Source organism: Rhamphochromis sp. 'chilingali', assembly GCF_963969265.1.
Source record: "Rhamphochromis sp. 'chilingali' genome assembly, chromosome: 3".
Classification (NCBI taxonomy): Eukaryota; Metazoa; Chordata; class Actinopteri; order Cichliformes; family Cichlidae; genus Rhamphochromis; species Rhamphochromis sp. 'chilingali'.
Genome location: NC_137931.1, coordinates 18,163,220 through 18,180,549, shown reverse-complemented (window position 1 = coordinate 18,180,549; position 17,330 = coordinate 18,163,220). Strand labels below are relative to the sequence as shown.

The 17,330-nt window shown below is 40.2% G+C and overlaps 1 protein-coding gene across 2 annotated transcripts; it reads right to left on the bottom strand.

Moving 5' to 3' along the window:
- Positions 1-1,571: 1,571 nt before the first annotated feature.
- LOC308394550 (glycerol kinase) lies at positions 1,572-17,218 on the bottom strand. Of its 2 annotated transcripts, XM_080878911.1 has the most exons (21): positions 16,690-17,218; positions 14,829-14,902; positions 14,636-14,742; positions 14,469-14,546; positions 13,509-13,588; positions 13,201-13,338; positions 12,989-13,098; positions 12,794-12,860; positions 12,503-12,520; positions 11,208-11,243; positions 11,029-11,096; positions 10,900-10,942; positions 10,726-10,806; positions 9,640-9,718; positions 6,437-6,533; positions 6,275-6,359; positions 6,061-6,181; positions 4,614-4,757; positions 4,426-4,512; positions 3,181-3,267; positions 1,572-2,538 (listed from the first exon to the last, which is right to left on the bottom strand). In XM_080878911.1, exons 1-21 carry the CDS (start codon positions 16,780-16,782, stop codon positions 2,528-2,530), a joined length of 1,704 nt encoding a protein of 567 aa, XP_080735037.1. In that variant the 5' UTR covers positions 16,783-17,218; the 3' UTR covers positions 1,572-2,527. The 2 variants fall into 2 exon arrangements, with proteins under 2 accessions (XP_080735037.1, XP_080735038.1); XM_080878912.1 differs by lacking the exon at positions 12,503-12,520.
- Positions 17,219-17,330: the final 112 nt, after the last annotated feature.

Below are 17,330 nucleotides of genomic sequence, written 5' to 3'. Positions count from 1 at the left end.
TGCTCTAGACACACACTTGTATTGTGAACAGTTATCTAGAAAGCTGCAACCCGCAGCAGGCTCATTCTGCACAGCCACAGTCCTCGCTGTTGGCATCCTTGTCCAACAGTAAATCAATGATCATCTCGATGTGAGCTGTTTAGCCTATTTATGTTTTGCAGCTACAAACTCCACATTAGTGGTTGGAAGTTATACGTTACTTTTTTTTTCCTTTTCTTTTTTTTAAGCAGGGCAACAACAGTGTAACTAAGGAAACGAATATATTTTCTTGCAGGCTGTTAGATTTCATTTCACTGAAAGCAAAAGCGTACTGACTCTGCATTTGTTGGTCATGTGTCAGTACACATCTCTCTAATAATGACATGTCACTTCAACAAGGAAACTGTCACTTGAAAAGCGATGGCATGCACATCCTTTTCCTCATTTCAAACATTTCTCAAGTCTGAGGGTTAGTTTGCAGTTTCTCTTTTACTGCAGATCTGACCTACAATCTTCAGAGAGGTCAGCACACCTGGAGCCGCAGAGTTTGGGCGAAATTGCTCTTTAATGTGACAGCAAGAAAAACACCAGTTCACATGACAAGTACAAATACTTTCCACTGTTGGTGCGTTTCAGGTAAGGACATGCAGGGAGGTGATGTCACTATTCAAAGCAATTTTCCCATTTCACAGTTAAAGGTCAGGGGGCAAACGTTGGCAGTTACACTTTGTTCTTCCATTGCTTTCCTCTCACATATTCATTTGTAAACTCTTTATATCACAACAGAATATTCAGCATTTTCACGTCATAAGAGGGCTGCATAATTTAATAGTCCAGGGTTACAGAGAGCAAGCACAGAAACAAACATGTACTGCCTACAACCTTCCCAACCAGGGACGCTCGTACTTCATCAGGCCCGACTGAAACTTAAGCCCCGACCACGAAGCAAAGAGAGCCACTTAAAGAGCTTGCGTCGGTTTGAATCATTTCACTGGAGAAACGTTCTGAACCTTTACGTTTTAGTGCAGCAAGTTAAAGTTTGTTTCAAACGAGCGTTCATTTGCATATCAGAAGCATGTTTTGCATGAACTGGAAACTAACTTCCATCATTTTAAATACTTTTTTTTTTTTAAAGCCCACAGAGACGCAACCAGTCGCTCAGAGCGACGGAAATCATGTTTACACATCGTAATCATGGCCTGTTTAGGTGCAACTTGCACAGTTTAGACGATTTCCCACTGGGTGTAGTGAAACTTAAACGGAGCGCAACATGTTAAAAACAAAATATGTTTAGCTGTAATTGTGACTCAGAAATAAACAGGTTGCTACAGTTAATTAAAAAAAAAAAAAAAAAAAAAAAAAAGGGAAAAAAAGCCTCAAGCTTTGCCGTGAGCGATATTCTGCCGCATACATCTCCAGCCAAACAATGCAGGCAGCTAGCCAACATCACAGCTCAATCAATGTGGGGAGATAGAGGGGAGAAAGGGTGGGGAGGGATGCCTTCAGAGATTACATTCTGCATGGGCCTTTCATCAGGGTAGATGGCAGTTTTCACTGCAGCGATACCGAAAGTATTTCAGCTGCCACTGTAATTTGTTTTTTTTTTGTTTGTTTGTTTTTTAAATGCTTCACTTATTTTTTTATTTTTTGCTTATCCAGTACATTCAACAAAAAGCAGGTGTCGCCCAAAAATGAGCGTACCAGCTTAATCTGGATGATCACAGATGAATCTCAGGGTGAACAGACCTTGTCAACCATGACTAGGCTTACACATTGAATCCATTTTGGGCTGAACAGTAACCAAGTTACAACTTGCTGCTGCCGTTTTGTTTCCTGGTGTAAGAATATGCATGTGCGGCTTTCCTCATACACTGCACTCCCACGGATATCCAAACAACCGATCAAGTATGTACAGGTTCATTTTCACTAAAAGCAGACCCGTCAGTGCACCACGTCCCACCTGTCCCTTCAGTTTTACTACAGACTACCTCAAACTTTCTGTGTCCTAATCCCAACTGTTCAAAACAAGAAAAAATACATATACACCATACAAAGACTCGTTAGGACAGATCGTCTAAACAAAAACAAAGAAAAAAAATTATAAAGTGCTCTAAAAAAAGTTCCTGTAGCTCACTGTGGAGGGTCTGAGGGTTACACAGTTCAAGGTTAACCGTGACAAACAAATTAGACAGCATTTCGCACTTACACATTTACAAGTATCTACATAAATAGTCAGAAATGCATCACCCTGTAAAAAAGGAAAGGAAACACTGCATGTGCAATGCTGCTAAAATTAATGGATACCGTACTGATGTGTTCTTTGCCACAAATATAATTTTTTAAAAATTAAATAACCATGAAAATGATATTGAAGATGTCCCGTTAGTCAGAGTTGTCCTGATTTCGTACTCGGCGGTGAGGCTCAGCAGGAGGTCTGTGTCTCTCTCTGGAATGATTTTTGGGTAAGATTTCAACAAGAGCACAAGCGCTGGTCCTGTTTCCTCTCCCCCCCCATCCACGTCAATTTAATGCCTCCAGAAATCACAGTCTACTTGTGGCCTGAAAGAAAAGTAACAAAGGGGCACACATTTCATTTTGAGAAAGGTTTACTCTCCACTAGAGCTGTCAAATATTACACTTTTAAAAAGCCTTACTAAGTACTAACACAAAAGCTCACCTAACGTCAAACTGTTCCAATTGAGTGCTTGCAAAGGTAAATTGGTAATTTGTTTTTAAAAATCTGAACAGCTGGCACTACAACCATGAACAGGATGGAACAAGAGCTCTTTTTATTATGTAGAGTGATAGTTGTCAAGTTAGGAAATCTGAACTTTAATTGAGCGACTTTGGAAACTTGTTTCCAAAAAAGTTCATCATGTTTAACCTGCAATGTTTACCTACAACACCCTCAGTTACTTGTTTTTATTCTGTCTCTCTATCAAAGCAGTTTTTAATGAGTCATTGTTCAAAATAATTTTCATTTCCTGGAACTTGCTTCACCTCATCAGTTCATGCTCTGACTGAAACAAGCCTTTTTAGCTGCCATTACCCTCCCTTTAAGCTAACATTCCTGTAAATGCAAACAACAGGTAGGTGGAGCTTCTGTGCTCGCAACTGGAGCTGCGCACCCGAGATATCTGCTCCACCTGTGACACACGTAAACACTGGCATCACGTATGAGTATAGAGTAGACATACTGACCTGTGAGGTATTTCGCTCCAATTAACATCAGCATGCTGCCAATGATGTAGAAGCCAAGCGGGACGCTGCTGAAGATACTGGTTTCACCTTTTCCATGAAACGAGCACGGAACAGAGAAGAAGAGAGACGATGATTCTGAGCAGCGAACTAAAAACAAGTCAAAATGGCCTCTACCACTGTAGTAACATAGGAAAATATACACTACTTCGCAAAAGTCTTGATCCACTCGTCATTTCCTTATACTACCAAACCCCTGCACTGCTTGGGTTTCAGGTAAAGATCCATATACTGGTAAATTTACCAGAACAATACTGAATATAATAATATAACACATATGTTAGATGTCAAAGTTGAACAATATAAATATATTCAAATAATATAAATATATATTGTAACATTAATTAGGAATAAACATAGATATCTTAGAATCAGTATAGTGTGATTTTTGCTTCCATGCACCCAGAGTTTCTTTTCTTTAAGCGGTGTTGAGCAACAGTTCTCCAGAATTTTTCAAGGTCTTTCAAAGGTGTTCTTTGGACATTGGTTGCTTTTTCACTCATTTTCAGTCCAGTCCTTGTACCTGCCTATTTTCAGAGGAATGATTTTTGTTTGTGCTAACTCAGGGGATGAACCAGTGTTGTGTCTACTCAAAGAACCGATTTTAAGCTTTGATTGGCAGCAGCTTCATTTATCAGCATGGCAATGATCCCAAACACACTGCTGATAAAGGAAAAGCATACCTAGATAGAAAAACGCACAGTAAAACCCAAGCAGTCATGGATTGGCCACCCCAGAGCCCGGACCTCAACATAGTACAAGAGTTTTGCACAGTACTGCATGTTATCTTAGCTTCTTGAACATATAAATGAGTTTTTCAGGAACAATATTTTAAAAATATTCATTGCAAGCACACAGCTGCATGATAGTGTTAGTTAAACAAATGGGGATGTTCTTCTGATAACAACAGAAGAACATCCCCATACAGCATAATAATCACCTAATTTGACTATACCAGATTACAGATTGAGCCGTGGATAAACTCATGAGCTTCATAATGTTTTGACTAAAATCACCTATCAGTAATATCAGGGCAGTAACGTTTTTTTTTTTTTTTTTTTTTTTTTTTTTTTTAAACGACAGGCGTCAAAATACATGAATGTGTCTTTTATTGTTTGAGGTATTGTTTTTTGATTTATGGCCTCGTCTTGGAGTTTAAACCTTTTCTGAGCTGTGAGTGCTTCCCACCGTTTCCATTGCAAACAGGCTCCATCGTCTCCCAGTTCATGGATTTCTCAACAGCCTTCTTCCACCGAGCATATCGAAACTCGCTCTCTGTAGAACATAGATAAGTGTGTTTACTTTTAAGCATCGCATATTTTAAGCATTATCTGATCTCATCAGCCAGCCAGAGCTCTGGCAGCAGCCCAACGTACCTTCGGGGTTGATTTGAGGTTCGAACTTCTCTGACGTCACTTCGCTCAGGTCCTCGGGGTTCAGACTCCACACGCTCACCCCCTCTGCTGCTCCTGCTGCCATCGCTGCACCGAGAGCTGTGGTCTCAGGCATGGATGGTTTCACTGGAAATGGACATTATATTTACTCATGATTAGGGATGGGTATCGAAACCCGGTTCTTGTTGAGAACCGGTTCCCACTGTTTCAATTCCTTGGAATTGTTTGCCATTTTTGCAAACGATTCCCTTATCGATTCCAGTCGCCCCAAATGACGTCACCACGTTGCGGAGCATCATTTACCTGGCAGGAAACATGGCGGCTCAAACGCTCCAAAGTTTGACCACTGGGCAACTTGCAATACTTGCAAAGTAGATGTTTCATTTAAGGGAGGAAACACTCCGAATATGCAAAAGCATTTGCTCACAAAACACACGATGACCTTAAATAAATGTCGTGTTTTTAATTCCGCTCTCGTGAATCTCAACCCAGCAGCAGCGGTAACGTTTGCACGTCCTCTCCCATTAATGCGGCAGGTAAATAATCAACTAACAGTGCATATTATGTTAGCGCGATCTGCCTTATTACAAAACCTGCCATTACTGTGCATTTAGGTGACCATGATGAGAGAGACTGACAGAGTCTGGCTCAGATGCTGGCAGTTCTCGCTGCAGTCTACCGGTAGCGTCTCCTTTCAGGCCAGGATAGATGAATGTCACCGAGCAGTGACTAAGTTTGTGGTCAAAGGCTTGCACCCATTTGCCAGCAGATGCCCCCAATTTGACTTTGGTAAGTGAATGTGTTTAATTGTAGGCAGGGACATTACTGAATATTCTTGTGTAATTGCTACAGAATAATTTATGTTATACTTTGTTATTGCTACAGAAGAATATTTATTTTATTATTTTACATTTACAATTTTTTTTTCCTGGGGTCCCTGTGACACCCCATTGAAGAGCCGTAGGCTGGATCTCTTAAGATCTCACTGTTGGGTTTGTAAGGCCATGTTACTCCTAAATTTCTATCTTGTTCAAAGAGAAGATATAAAACAAAGTTCTAAGCTAATCGACCTGTGTGTTCTCCTTTTTTAAAAAGAATCGATAAGAGAATCGAATCGTTAAACAGAATCAAAAATAGAATCGGAATCGTGAAAATCTTATCAATACCCATCCCTACTCATAATAATAACAACAACAACAGAAAAATGACAAATACATGTATATATGAATGAGCTATTATACATCATACTACATATGAAAAAACACTTATGTTAGTGGCTCAACTTCAGAGGCATTTCTTGTTCAGTAGTTTTACATCAGATAAATAGATATAACTTGTGGTTGCATGACTGGTTTGGTCAGTGCTTAACAAATAACCGTGTCAACTTCCTTGTGGCATGACACTTGGGCGGAGTGAACGGCACTCCTACCAACAGGGATGCAGAGGATGTCCGCCTGCAGCTGCATCAGCAGCTTGTTGGATGTCATTCCTCCGTCTACCTGGAGCTGTGTCAGCGGGATGCCGCTGTCCTGGTTCATGGCGTCCAGTATCTGCACACATCATCATATCAATGCGTTTTTTTTAAAGCAAAGGCAAACATTTCACTAGCTGAACACTAGTTTTCAAGAGAACAAAGCGCGTACCTCTCGTGTCTGGAAACAGACGGCTTCCAGAGCAGCAAAAGCGAGGTGGCTCTTATTAGTGAACTGAGTTAGCCCGCAAATGATTCTGTAACACGGAGAAAGTTTGATTCAGACAGGTGCATTTCAGCAGACGCTTTAAGATGTTCACCACAGTCTCAGTACCCTCGTGCGCTGGGCTCCCAGTAAGGTGCGTAAAGGCCCGAAAACGCAGGAACGAAGTAACAGCCGTAAGATGTGCCGACAGAAGCAGCCAACTTCTCTGCAGCGGGGAAAAAAAACAAAAAACACAAAACGGCAAATGAAGTAAAAATTCTGTGAACACTGATGTCATAAACAGCTGTCTAGTTTATACATTTTTTAATGTCTTGCTGCTTTTTGTATAAGTTCATACTCAAGTTAAAAACAAAAACACTAAAGCTATTCTGTTATACCTGTATGCAAAAAATGCACTGCACCCAAAATATTTCATAGTTCAGCAAAACTGATCAATCTAATAAACTTAAACCTGCTCCATCCTCCCTATTCTGGTATTTTAAAGAGTAAGCAACCTAACTAATAGGGTTCTAAAACTCCCAGCAAAAAATGAATGAATAAATAAATAAATAAATAAAATAGGGAACCACCCACCCTCCACCTCATGATGCTTAATCAACGTAATCAACTTTAATTTGATGCAGTGTGAAAAAAAATGAAAAATGCACAGAAATCAATTATTTTTCAAGAATAATTAAATAGATTCAACATCTTTCTTCAACAGAACTGCAGACTGCACAGATGGCACCTTCCCAACGGAAAAAGTACTATAGCTTACTAGGGTATATTAGACTTAATAGTTACTATATACAGTAATGGACTTCTATACATTTTACATCAGATTAAAACTTTGGGTGTAAGATTCAGATAATTATTTATTAAAAGCCAGACATTTTACCGTATTTACCGCACTATAAGGCGCACGTAAAATCCTTAAATCTTCACAAAAATCGACAGTGCGCCTTATAATCTGGTGCGCCTTATGTATGAATTTTGGTTTGTGCTTACTGACCTCGAACCGGTTTTATGTGGCACACTATGCTCAAAACTCTGTCAAAAAAAGATTTTTAGCGCCACTTTTTGGAGCATTACGGTTACCGTTGCCAGGAGCCTCGCGGAGTAATACGTACTGTGCTTCAACACAACATTACCGTGTTGTGTGTGTATAACGACTCCAAAATGGCACCCGCGAAGAGACACGCTTACGAAGCTGATTTTAAACTTCGAGCAATTAGTTATGCAGAAGAGAATTGAAATAGAGCAGCTGCGAGACAATTCGGCATTAATGAGTCCATGGTGCGCAAGTGGAGGAAGCAAAAAGATGACCTAAAACAAGTAAAGAAGACCAAAAGGAGTCTCCGAGGGAACAAGGCGCGATGGCCGCAGTTAGAGGACAAAATTGAACAGTGGGTTATTGAACAGAGAACAGCAGGTAGAAGTGTCTCTACAGTCTCTATTCGACTCAAGGCAACAGCGGTAGCATGTGACATGCAGATCAACGACTTTCGAGGGGGACATTCTTGGTGCTTCCGTTTTATGAAAAGGCATAATCTCTCAATCCGCACAAGAACTACTGTCTCACAGCAACTGCCAAACGATTACAAAGAAAGTTGGCCATTTTCCGCACCTACTGCCAGAATAAGATCACTGAAAAGAAGATCCGGCCAGAACACATCACTAACATGGACGAGGTCCCCCTCACCTTTGACATCCCTGTGAACCGTACTGTCGAGAAAACAGGGACCAGTACGGTATCTATACGCACCACAGGGAACGAGAAGTCATCCTTCACTGTAGTTCTGGGCTGCCAAGCTAATGGCCAGAAACTACCACCCATGGTCATTTTCAAGAGGAAGACTTTGCCAAAAGAAAGGTTTCCGGCCGGCGTCATCGTCAAGGCTAACTCAAAGGGCTGGATGGACGAAGAGAAAATGAGCGAGTGGCTGAGGGAAGTTTATGTCAAGAGACCGGATGGCTTTTTCCACAAATCTCCGTCTCTTTTGATCTACGACTCCATGCGCGCCCATCTCACCGAGGCTGTCAAAACCCAAGTGAAGCAAACTAATTCGGAGCTTGCCGTCATTCCGGGTGGATTAACCAAAGAACTCCAACCACTAGATATTGGTATCAACAGGTCGTTCAAAGTTAAATTACGAGCTGCGTGGGAGCATTGGATGACAGAAGGCGAACACACATTCACGAAGACAGGGAGGCAACGCCGAGCGAGTTACGCCACTATCTGCCAATGGATCGTGGATGCTTGGGCTAAGGTATCAGTCTCAAGTGTCGTCCGAGCTTTCACGAAGGCTGGAATAATCACTGAACAGCTAAGTAAAAGCAACGAGACTGATTCAGATAATGATGAGAGGGATCCGGGCATGCTTGATGCCGAAATTGCCCAGCTGTTTAACTCAGACACTGAAGGTGAAGAGTTTGATCGATTTGTGGAAGTTGAATGAACTGGAAATGTAAGTGTATTGTTAAATATTTGATGTTTAACAGCTTAACAATGTTAATAGTTACTGTGAATGAGTTGGTTAAATTTTAACTCATCTGATCGTTTTATTCTGCTGAATGCACTTTAAACGCCTTTTAATCCGGTGTGAGAGGGATCCGGGCATGCTTGATGCCGAAATTGCCCAGCTGTTTACCGTAACTCAAACACGGAAGGTGAAGAGTTTGAGGGAATTGTGGAAGTTGAATGTACCGTACTGGAAAAAGTGTATTTTTCAATATTTAATGTGTTACAGCTTAACAGTGTTAAGAGTTACTGTGAATGAGCTTAACAAAGGTCGAATATTTTACACACACACACACACACACACACACACACACACACACACACACACACACACACACACACACACACACTATACGAAGGGGATAAATAGAATAAATAGGAATAAAAAGAAAAATACAAGTGAATTGCACATTTCAAGTATGGAGTCTATTGCACCGTTGACTATTAAGGATCCTGGTGTAGAACGTAAATAAATTCTAAAAACAGCTTATCAAGCTTAAACGCGCTGCTGTTGTTCAGCCGCTGATTTCCTCATTCTGGCCCGAAGTAGGCGATAGACAAACAAGAGAGACGGACTCACGACAGAAAAGCCGATCAGCTGATCATTGATCAGTTTCATGATTGAAGTAGCAGCAGAAGAGGGAGGGAGAGAGAAGAGGCAGTCGCTCCAATCCAGTAATTTATGTCAGTATCGGACCGATACGCAATATCGGATCGGTCCATCTCTATACATGTACAAAGTCAACTTTTATTATTCCTTTTACAGATAATCCGGATACACCACATGCCCCGAACCAAGAGCAGAACCTACCAAGTTCTTCAGATGATCCAATGATCCCGAGATTGTCCTGCAACCAGCGGACCACAGCTCCAGCGATGGCCACGGAGCCCTGACAGCAAAGAGCAGGAAAACAAAAACAATACATATTCAGATTACCTGTCATTTCACAGATACTCACATTTCTGTATCCTCTTTGGAAGACTAAACGGGCCAAAATCTAAATAAATATATAGCTCACTTAATAAATAAGAAAATTATTATTTTTTAGCTAACTAAAAATTTCCTTGGTTTTTAGTAAAAAAAAAAAAAAAAAAAAAAAAAAAAAAAAAAATCAATTTCAGCTGATAGGTGTGTTCATTGTATGTGTGTGTTCATTGTGAGTCCTATTCTGATTTCCTTAAATATCGCCTCTGACATCTGCCCTCCACTCTGAAACTAACCCGAGTTAAAAACAGAAAGTCAAAATGCAATAAAATAAATAAATAAAACCAATTACAAAATGCTAAACTACAGCTGCAACATACATATACTCACATCTGTATTAATCCCCTTATTTTATAATTTATTTAATTTTCTTTGTTTATCTTTAATTCCTTCTTTTTTTTTTTTTTTTTTAAATTGATCTTGCCTTTGCAATTCCTGCCCACTTTTCCCCAGTTGTATTTATTATTTTTAAACCTTGTTTATACATTTACACTCAAATGTATACAGTGCCCACTGTGCCAGCTCAAATTTGAGAATAAAAACGTGACTTCCGTCATTCTTAGCTTTAAACACGTTTTTGACAGATTTCTAAAATATTTGCATTTTCTTGGTTTTATGACATGAAATTCATTAAATTATTGGATTTTTATGAAAAATCATGAAAACCTTATATCGGAACACCTGAAAGAGTTTTAACAAATTATTATTAAAACGAAGTTAAGTTATTTATTTATTTTTATTTATTTATTTATTTTAACAAAGTCAATCATGTGTTTTTGATTTTGGCAGTTTTTGTCCTCCATACTTCGGAAAAAAGCTGAAGGATTAGAGAGAATATTATGAAAGTGGGCGTTATCGTTTTGATATCCATGTCAAATATCACTTTATTTATATATGCTGTATATACTGTACCTCCAGTGCATAACAGGCAGGCTTGTCCCGACCAAGTTTGTACGCCACAGTGGTCAGAAGTCCGTGCTCTGACATCACAGGCTGTAAAACAGCAGACACAAGAAAAGTAGCACTCTATGTAAATGCCTGTACGATGGTACCACAGTGTTTAAACTCAAGTCTTAGGTAGAGGACCTTAACCCCAGTGTTTCGCAGGAGAAAGCAACCGGTCCCATACCTGAAACATAATAAACTCCTACTTAGCTGGATTTTTAGCAAAGGGGTCAAGTTTTAATAAAAAGCAGACCTATAAATATCACCTACGTGTTTTTAGCCTGCCCGTCCTGAAAGCACATCTGCCCAACAAGCGCTGCTGACTGATCCCCAAGACACTGTTTATTTTTTTAAATAGAATACATACACATATTGGATTAACCTCTCACACTGCATGACAAACACTAAAACAATATTAAAAAATTTTTTAAAAATTAAGTCAGACTTACCCCTGATATTGGAATACCTGAAAGAGCCCCTGATTTCTGGCAAGAGAAAAAAATGAAAGCAAGTATAAGCACCTAACAGTAAAATGGCATCAACTGTCTCTTGTATTAAGTAGATGTTGACACTCATGCCTGATTATAACTGGGATTTTTTTGTTGTTGTTGTTAAAATCTTAAACCAATAGCACAAAAACTAAATTTTAAACACTACGAACAATAGCCTGAAAAAAGAAAAAAAAAAAAAAAAAAAAGGGGGGGGGGGCGATTCATTATTATTTGACTGTATGAAGCCAAATAACAAAAACATACTGCTGAAATTTGAATTGTACAGAGTTTAGTATAACAGTGAAATCACAGTGAGGGAAACAAAGGCGGGTGAGTGTGAACCTGTATCTACTAAAATGTCTTCACTCCTACACGTGGCTTCGGTATGACATTTAAAAAGGTAACACATAAAAAGTCGGTGAAATAAAATCATGCCCAAGAGTGAAGAGATTTAGAAGATGGGATGCTGGAGGAGAAGAAGATGGTCCACCAATGACAACCACCCCAGGAGCATGCCACCACAGTGAACAGGGTCCATCTAGCACATTTCCAATAGAGCTGACATGGTTGTGTACTGGCTGTAAAAACACTCACTGGTCTTTTCTACTTCTACAGTTTCTCTGCTCTATTGATGGTAATGCCTGCAATCGGTCACTTGGGGGCAGCAAAATGAGCTGTGATAAGAACAATGCTTTATAATGACTGAGGGGAAATCTTTGGAGCAAATATTACTGAAGTCAGGGCAAAGATTTAGTTTCCGTGTATGCACAGTCACTCTGGATCTACTCATAATGGGTGCATGAAAGAAAAAGAGCTGCTTTGCCACGTGCATTTGGGCTCAGCCAAAAAACATGCCCACCCAAAGCATCAACAGGCAGGCTGCAGTGATAAACCTTTCCTAGCATGACAAAGACTAAAAGTAAAAAACACTTTCTGTACGCTTTTATTTAGTTACTAAAGTCACATCATAGTGAAAACGCTGATCTTTCTTCAGTTTATTCATAATTCTTGCTTTTTACCTTTTTACATTGTTTTTCCATCTTTGGCTACACAAATGTCACAATAGCATCTTATCAGAGGTTACTCTTATTCCCACCTCTACTCTAAATGCTTGACACTTAATCTAATGGAAACATTAGCCTTCATATGAATCTTGGAAATGCACTGAGTGATGGTGTGTTTGTGTTGGGTTAAAAGCAGGATGGGTTGGCTTTGCATGTGAAGGAAAATAGGGATGGTGAGTTCTTACTTACCCGGCTAGAACATATTTTCTACCAGTGAGAGAAGAGAGACAATGGCACACAAAAAATGCCTAAAAGAATTTCTCAATCAACTTTCATGCACTTAAACAGTCTGAAAGCACACTGAGGTAAGTACAAACACAAAACAAAACTCTTATCATCTTTTAGAGTCTCGCTGCATGAGGCAATGCACTCTCTGAACACTAGAGTCACTCTAACAGTGAAATCTTTAGTATAAAAAGTTAATATAACCACAGATTATAGTGATTTTGTGATTAGGAGAGACAGTGTGCGTATGCTTACCATAAGGCCGTATATTTCTGATGAGCTCCTCACCCTGGGTAAGATCTCCATAGGAATACCAAAATATCTGATGGCATTGAGAGGTGAGACTTCAGCAGAATAATTTTAGAGGTGTTATAGGTGGTATTTCCCCACCCTCTTCACCAATATGATAGAATACATAAATAACTATGATGTGACTTTCAGCTCTCATACTTGCAAAGTTCTGGATCCCAGTCCATCGTGTGAATGTTAAACAGCATGGTTCTGCTGGCGTTGGTCACGTCCGTGCAGTGGACTCCACCTGACTTACCCCCTGTCAGACACTGCGCCACAAATAAAGAAACACAAATAAAGTCAATATAGTTTTCCACTTTATTCAAAGAACATGTCTATGACTTCTCTTAAAGAAGGAAGCCTGTGACTACCCAAATAAGCCAGGAGTCGACTGTGCCGAACATGGCGCGGTGCGAGACCACAGCTTGGTGGACCTCGTCCACGTTGTCCATCAACCAGCGAAGTTTGACGGCGCTGAAGTAAGTGCTGATCGGGAGCCCCGTTTTATGCTGCAGGGTGGCAATGACATGAATGTGAATCTCTTATGTGAGGCCATACACAAAATACACAGGGATTAAAAAACATTATATACTCAAATAGATGAAAATAGCCAACACCATCCTACCTAAACTGCACTCAACAGAACAAAAGTGCAAACTCAAACACGGATCAACGTTACCTTCAAGTGGTTCTTATTTCTTCCTGGAGTTTTATTTATAAGCCGCTCAACTGTTGACTGAGTCCGCAGGTCCAGCCACACTAAATAGAGGCATGGCAGTTATTTCACAACATCCACAATCAGACCAACATGGCTGCTTGTGTTGAACATGGCAGTGCATAAACCAGAAATCCCTGCAGGCCAAAACATTAAGCGATAAATGCTCTTGTGCCAAGCTGATGCCAGCTGGGTCCAGATTTCTTGTGTCCTCATAAAGATGCAAAGGTGGGAATTCTGTTGGAGGAAGTCAGGTGAGGGGGAGCCAATAAAAATAAAGTTGGCTTTTTGGAGGGAACTGAGAGGCTGCATACACTCACTGGCCAAATTATTAGGTACATTTTCCAAGCAGGGTGCTGGAAACATCCCTCAGATGTTTTGGTCCATAATAACATGACAGCATGCACATCCATGATGTGAATCTGCTGTTCCACCACAGTCATCTACTTATTGTGAGATTGGTGGTTTGATCCCTCGCTCCTCCAGTCTGGAAGTCGAGGGCAAAGATACTGAATCCCAAGATGCCCCCAATGCATTCATTAGAGTGTGAGTGTATGTGTGTGAATGAGGCTCAAACAGAAGTGAAAAGCACCACTTTATAACTAAAACAACATGACAAAGCAAACATTGAAATGTTAAAACTACACAAAAAGAAGGTGTTCAATTGAGTAGCTAAAATAAACAAAAGTCTAAATGAATATAATCAAGTTACACCAGGTAAACAGCTTAATAAAATAATAAAGAGCTATAAAGTGCCTTTATCTATACAAATAGCTCAATAAATTCAAAAAAGCAAGATTTAAAAAGCGAATAAATAGAATATCAAATATCAGGCGGCATTAAGAAGTCAGTGCTTATTTCAATGCTAATGTCAGGTCTGTAGGACACACATCAAACAAGTCGCACAGAGATATCAGACTGTACCGATTGCATTGTAGAGAGGCTCCCCCGTCTCTTTGTCCCAAACAAGCGTGGTCTCTCTTTGATTGGTCACTCCAATAGCTGGACAAATTTAAACAGCAGAGGTTTCAGAGCTTTGAAATGGATGAAAATGGTGCTCAGGTGGCAGCGTGAACCCCATGCACACATACCTTTGATGTTGGAGATGTCAATGTTGAGCTGCGTCAGCTTTTCACATGTCCGCTCCATGCACTCGTACACCGACTGCAGGATTTCTTTGGGATCCTCCTCCACCCAGCTTAACATCGCGAGAAGAATCCATTTTTAAAACAGATAAACATGTGTGGTGTGACGTGGAGGATTTTCAGTAGTTTTATCACTCACCCTTCTTTTGGGAAGCTCTGTTTGATTTCCACCTGATGATGGCTGAGGAGCTCTGCTGTTTTTGAATTAAACACCTTAAAAGAGACAAAACGTCACAGTGCCTTTACAGATAGGATTCTGGGAAAGCTTCCCAGGCCTGCTTTTTTTCCTGTTTCAGCACAACAACATGAAAGGCTTTTCCACGCCATCATTTACATTTTCCCAGCAGCTGTGGGCTTTAAACTGTCATTCGTTGAATCACAAACCTGCTTTTCTAAACTATGCAGCTGCCATCAAGGGAAAAAAATTAATTAATTAATTAAAACACTCTGGGAATATTACAAACATCTCATCTCATGCACCACTATCTTGAGATGATGTTAGCCAAGAAAACTTGTATTAAATTGACATTGGACAAACTCGACAAAGCTACTTGCTAATTTTTATTGGGCCGATGACTTGATTACACAAGTAATAATAGGACAGCAAACCTCCTTACATCCACAAATGCCACCTTATGGCAACAATAATCGCAGGTTTTAGTGTCAGTGTTGGTATGTTTGACATTCTGATTTAGCAGAAGAAAAAAATAACTAAAGTGAGATAATTTAATCTTACAGGATAATATCATTTTTGATTTAAAAAAAATTAAAGACATCATTTGCAGTTGAAAAAAAGATGATACATTGCAATCCATGTTACTGCAATATTTAGCATATCGCCAAAATGTTAAAAATATTGTATCGTGACTGAAGTACTGTGACAATATGTCACTATTATGGGGTCTCTGGTGATTTCCACTTCTACTGGGGGCTGGAGTTTATCTAAGCTGTCACAGGGCAAGAGGTGGGGTACACCCTAGACAGACCTGACATAGCAATATGCAACCGGTGTTAGAGGAAGCAAGTGTTAAAGCGATAAGCAGTGTAAACTCTGCATAGCATATGTCACCCCAGGACAATTATCACCTTCAAAAATACCTCTGCACGTGTCTTGTGGTATTAGATGCAAAGATACAGTCGGTGCAAGAACACTGGAACAATAAATAAAATAAAATGTGCAAAACTACATTAAAAAAATGTAAATAAATAAAATCAGCAAAAATATTACCTTTTACTTGTTATGAAACGTTTAAATGCCACAGAACACACATTCACTTCACCCATGTGTCTTTATCTGACAGCTGAGGTGACTCAGAGCAATTAAACTCTTGGCACTCAACTATCAGCCACACCCAAGGACATAAACAAAAAAAGAACACATGTTAAAACAAAAGTAGCTGACTGTTTTGGGTGTGTGGCTCGTCTTCCTTTCTCTTGTTAAATACATTAAATTATACATACGGTCTAACGTTTCTGTCTTTTTTTTTGGCAATACTATGTAATTTATATTTCTTGTATTACTATTTGAGTTCGGTGCTTTATAGGAAAGTTTACTACTTGTTAACTGAAACTAGTGCATTTTTCCTAGCTTTATTCTTCTTCTTCTTTTGCCTCCATGTCCTTCATGTGCAAATCTTTGTCAACCATTCCTGGAATTGAGGCCTACATGGTACAAATTTCCCTTTATACAGATTCCAATAGAAGCTCAGAATCAACATTTATTGGGAAAACAAGAACCAGGCACGATCATCCAACTTGATGAATAAGGTAGTTTATCTTATGTTTTGTTTTTTTACAGGGAGCACAGACTGCTACTGCAGTAAAGTGAAACGATACCAGACATTTGTTATGAATATATAGATTTCCTCTGTAGATACAGTACTGTGAGTTCCCGCATGAAAAGCACAGCCAAGGACACCGGCGGCTCTGTCCAGTCATTTAAATGTGACCCGCTAGCTAGAGGAGACCCTCCTGCCCCTGCTGTCTCCGGTTTGTCTTACCAGAAAGCGGGTGGAGCTCGTGCCCTGGTCGATAGCAGCAACCAGTGGCCCCAGCATTATCCGGTGGGAAGACGCGGCCATGGTGCCGTTCATGGGCAGCCCCGGAGCTACGGGCACGGAACTGTACAGGAAACCGATTATTCCCACCGGCGAAGCGGTTCCGTGCTCAGGCAAAGTCGGTGGGTCAGTCGCTGCCTTTAAACGTAGCGGCCACTAGTGATGACGCAACTGTCTGTAATCGTGTCTCATGCGGACCAATACAATGTTCCCAAAAAAGTACCATTTTCAACGAGCATTAGGTGCTTGAGCTGAAGTGTAAGGCGATTCAAGAAAGTTCTGCAGACTCACTAACAAAAATAGTAGTTCCCATACCGGGAGTCGAACCCGGGCCGCCTGGGTGAAAACCAGGAATCCTAACCGCTAGACCATATGGGACGTTAATCAAGGGGTGTGATGTCGGATATTTATATTTCCATTTGACAGTTGAGCGAGTATGGCTGTAGTAAAAAAGTGCCATATTATGAACGAATTTCAGTACGTCCCTCTAGGGTGTTTGAAGGAGTCTATGGCGTAGCTGCTGTTTTCTAAAAACCTTTCAGCAGGGTGACAAGAATACGTGCCGATTTCTTCTTTATCCACCA

What these genes read in the sequence shown, in the direction of transcription:
- LOC308394550 (XM_080878911.1), bottom strand. Translation starts at nt 16,782, where the DNA reads ATGAACGGCACCATGGCCGCGTCTTCCCACCGGATAATGCTGGGGCCA. An exon ending in GACGGGCAGGCTAAAAACAC is followed by an intron (nt 10,943 to 11,028) that starts GTAGGTGATATT and finishes ATTATGTTTCAG; the next exon opens with GTATGGGACCGGTTGCTTTC. An exon ending in TGCGAAACACTGGGGTTAAG is followed by an intron (nt 10,807 to 10,899) that starts GTCCTCTACCTA and finishes GCTGTTTTACAG; the next exon opens with CCTGTGATGTCAGAGCACGG.